This window comes from Pristiophorus japonicus, chromosome 10, assembly GCF_044704955.1.
Source record: "Pristiophorus japonicus isolate sPriJap1 chromosome 10, sPriJap1.hap1, whole genome shotgun sequence".
Classification (NCBI taxonomy): Eukaryota; Metazoa; Chordata; class Chondrichthyes; family Pristiophoridae; genus Pristiophorus; species Pristiophorus japonicus.
The window spans coordinates 100,500,262-100,503,964 of NC_091986.1; the positions used below are offsets into that span (position 1 = coordinate 100,500,262).

At 56.4% G+C, this 3,703-nt stretch overlaps 1 protein-coding gene across 2 annotated transcripts in view; it reads left to right on the forward strand.

The window, feature by feature from the left end:
• Positions 1-2,576: 2,576 nt before the first annotated feature.
• mtmr2 (myotubularin related protein 2) overlaps positions 2,577-3,703 on the forward strand; it is a 168,486-nt gene continuing 167,359 nt past the window's right edge. For both annotated transcript variants that reach the window (XM_070891948.1, XM_070891949.1), the window contains exon 1: positions 2,577-2,774. In XM_070891948.1, the coding sequence (XP_070748049.1) occupies positions 2,677-2,774 (98 nt within the window). In that variant the 5' untranslated portion in view covers positions 2,577-2,676. The remainder of the gene's footprint in view (positions 2,775-3,703) is intronic.

The window sequence follows — 3,703 nt, forward strand, 5'->3', positions numbered from 1 at the left end:
AATTGTTTCTTTAATCAATACTGCGACTCCCCTTCCTTTTTACCCCCCTCTCTATCCCGTTTGAAAACCCTGTAAGCAGGAACGTTGAGCTGCCATACCTGCCCTTATTTCAGCCATATCTCAGTAATAGCTATAATATCAAATTCTCTAGTGTATATCTGTGCCCACAGCTCATCTACCTTATTCCCTATACTCCTTGCATTGAAGTATATACCATTTAGTAGTGCCAAACTTCTTTGTTGTCTATTTCCTAGCCCTTGTTTTCTGTCTTTCAAATACAGTTTCTACTTTCCAATACCAGCTTTGCTTCCCTCCCTACTGAATCTATTCTCAGGTTCCCATCCCCCTGCCAAGCTAATTTAAACCCTCCCCAACAACACTATCAAAAACCCCCTCGCAAGGATATTGGTCCCGGCTCTGTTGAGGTGCAACCCGTTCGGCTTGTACAGGTCCCGCCTTCCCCAGAACGATCCCAATGCCTTAGGAATCTAAAGCCCTCCCTCCTGCACCATCCTTCCAGCCACACATTCATATCCTCTATCCTCCTATTTCTGTACTCACTAGCTCGTGGTACCGGGAGTAATCCGGAGATTACTACCTTTGAGGTCCTGCTTTTTAATCTCTCTCCTAGCTCCTTAAACTCTGCCTGCAGGACCTCATCCCTCTTTCTACCTATGTCATGGGTACCGATATGGACCATGACCTCCAGCTGTTCACCCTCTCCCCCCAGAATGCACTGTAGCCGCTTGGTGACATCCTTGACCCTGGCATCAGGGAGGCAACATATCATCCTGGAGTCGCGTCTGCGGCTGCAGAAACACCTGTCTGCTCCCCTGACTAGTGAATCCCCTACCACTATTTCTCTTCCATTCTTCTTCCTCCCCCCTGTGCAGCTGAGCCACCCATGGTGCTGTGGACTTGGGTTTGGCTGCACTCCCCAGAGGAACCATCGTCCTCACCAGTACTCAGAACGTTGGAGAGTGAGGTGCACTCAGGGGACTCCTGCACTATCTGCCTGGTCCTCCTCTTCTGTCTGACAGTCACCCACTTCCTCTCTGTGTGCACACTTTTAAGCTGCGGGGTGACCACCTCTAGAAACATGCTATCCATGAAGTTCTCAACCTCGAGGATGCACTGCAGTGACTCCAGCCGCTGCTCAAGCTCTGAAACCTAGAGCTCGAGTTGCTGTACCTGGTGGCACTTCCTGCACATGTGGTCGTCCAGGCTACATGAAGCATCGAGTACTTCCCACATGGCACAGGATGTGCATTCCATGGGACTGAGCTGCCCTGCCAGTTATCTGACTATGAACTAAAGTATGAACTATTTGACTAGAAAATAAACTTAAAACTAGAAGACAAGAACACTCACCGGCTACTCACCAATCAACTGTTTCCCTTGAGCCAACATCACTCTGACATCACAATTATGATTTTTGCCTTTGTTCAGGAGCAGGAGTAGGCCATCAGGCCCCTCGAGCCTGCTCTGCCATTCAATACGATCATGACTGATCATTGACCTCAACTCCACTTTCCCTTCATTCCTTAAGTCCAAAAATCTATCTATCTCAACCTTGAATGTACTCACCAACTGAGCATCCACAGCAGTTTGGGGCAGAGAATTCCAAAGATTCACAACCCTCTGAGTGAAGAAATTCCTCTTCATAGTCTTAAAAGAGTTGCCGAGCACTGACTCCACAGCGCCCCCTGGCAGATCCCAGCACCGACTCCACAGCAACCTCTGGCGGATCCCAGCACCGACTCCACAAAGCCCCCAGGCGGATCGCAGCACCGATTTCACAGCAGCCCCCTGGCAGATCCCAGCACTGATTCCACAGCAACCTCTGGCGGATTCCAGCACGGACTCCACAGCAACCTCTGGCGGATCCCAAGACCGACTACACAGTGTCCCCTGGCGGATCACAGCACCGACTCCACAGCGCCCCCCTGGCGGATCCCAAGACTGACTACACAGTGCCCCCTGACGGATCACAGCACCGACAACACAGCGCCCCCTGGCGGATCCCAGCACCGACTCCACAGCGCCCCCTGGCGGATCCCAGCACCGACTCCACAGCGCCCCCTGGCGGATCCCAGCACCGACTCCACAGCGCCCCCTGGCGGATCCCAGCACCTACTCCACAGCGCCCCCTGGCGGATCTCAGCACCGATTCCACAGCTTCCCCTGGCAGATTCCAAGACCAACTCCACAGCTTCTCCGGCAGATCACAGCACCGACACCACAGCGCCCCCTGGCGCATCCCAGCACCGACTCCACAGTAACCCCTGGCGGATACCAGCACCGACACCACAGCGCCCCCTGGCGGATCGCAGCGCCGAGACCACAGTGCCCCCTGGCGGATCCCAGCACCAACACCACAGTGCCCCCTGGCGGATCCCAGCACCAACACCACAGCGCCCCCTGGCGGATCGCAGCGCCGAGACCACAGTGCCCCCTGGCGGATCCCAGCACCAACACCACAGCGCCCCTGGCGGATCCCAGCACCGACTCCACACACAGCGCCTCCTGGCGGTTGCGGCCACCCGGCTTTTGTTTACCTCGCGGTGCTGCCTGGGTAAATATGGCAGCCTGGTGAGCGGCAGCTAAGCCCAAGTGACGGATCCGCAGGCACTGAACAGGAGACCCGGCCCTGCTTTGCCCTCCCTCCCATCGGACATGGAGAAAAGCACCAGTTACGACAGTATCGAATCCAGGCGGTCGTTGCATAGGAACAGCTCCGACTCCAGGCCACCCAGCGCCGGCTCCGTCAGCAGGTGGGCCCCGGGAAGCGGCTCCGGGAAACTCTGTGTGTGAGAGGAGGAGAGAGGGAGGGGAAGAAAGAGAGAGGGGGAAGAGAGAGAAAGAGAGAGAGAGGGGGAAGAGAGAGAGAGGGGGATGGGGAGAGAGAGGGGGAAGAGAGGGGGGAGAGAGAGATAGAGGAGAGGGGGAAAAGAGAGGGAGGGGGGAGGTGAGAGAGAGGGGGGAGGTAGGAGGGCGGAAGAGAAAGGAGAGGAGGGGGGGGGAGAGAGGAGGGGGGAGAGAAAGGGAAGGAGAGCGGAGGGGGAAGGAGAGAGGAGGGGGAAAGAGAGAGAGAGCGAGAGAGGAGGGGGAAAGAGCGAGAGAGGAGGGGGAAAGAGAGAGAGAGAGAGAGAGGAGGGGGGGAGAGAGGAAGGGGAAAGAGAGAGAGGAAGGGGAAAGGGAGAGAGGAAGGGGAAAGAGAGAGAGGAATGGGAAAGGGAGAGAGAGGAAGGGGAAAGAGAGAGAGGAAGGGGAAAGAGAGAGTGAGAGAGAGGAAGGGGAAAGAGAGAGAGAGAGGAGGGGGGAAGAGAGAGAGAGAGAGAGGAGGGGGGAAGAGAGAGAGAGAGAGGAGGGGGGAAGAGAGAGAGAGAGAGGAGGGGGGAAGAGAGAGAGAGAGAGGAGGGGGGAAGAGAGAGAGAGAGAGAGGAGGGGGGAAGAGAGAGAGAGAGAGAGGAGGGGGGAAGAGAGAGAGAGAGAGAGAGAGAGGAGGGGGGTAGAGAGAGAGAGAGAGAGAGGGGGGGGAGAGAGAGAGGAGGGGGGAAGAGAGAGAGAGAGAGAGAGGAGGGGGGAAGAGAGAGAGAGAGAGAGGAGGGGGGAAGAGAGAGAGAGAGGAGGGGGGAAGAGAGAGAGAGAGAGGAGGGGGGAAGAGAGAGAGAGAGGAGGGGGGAAGAGAGAGAGAGAGGAG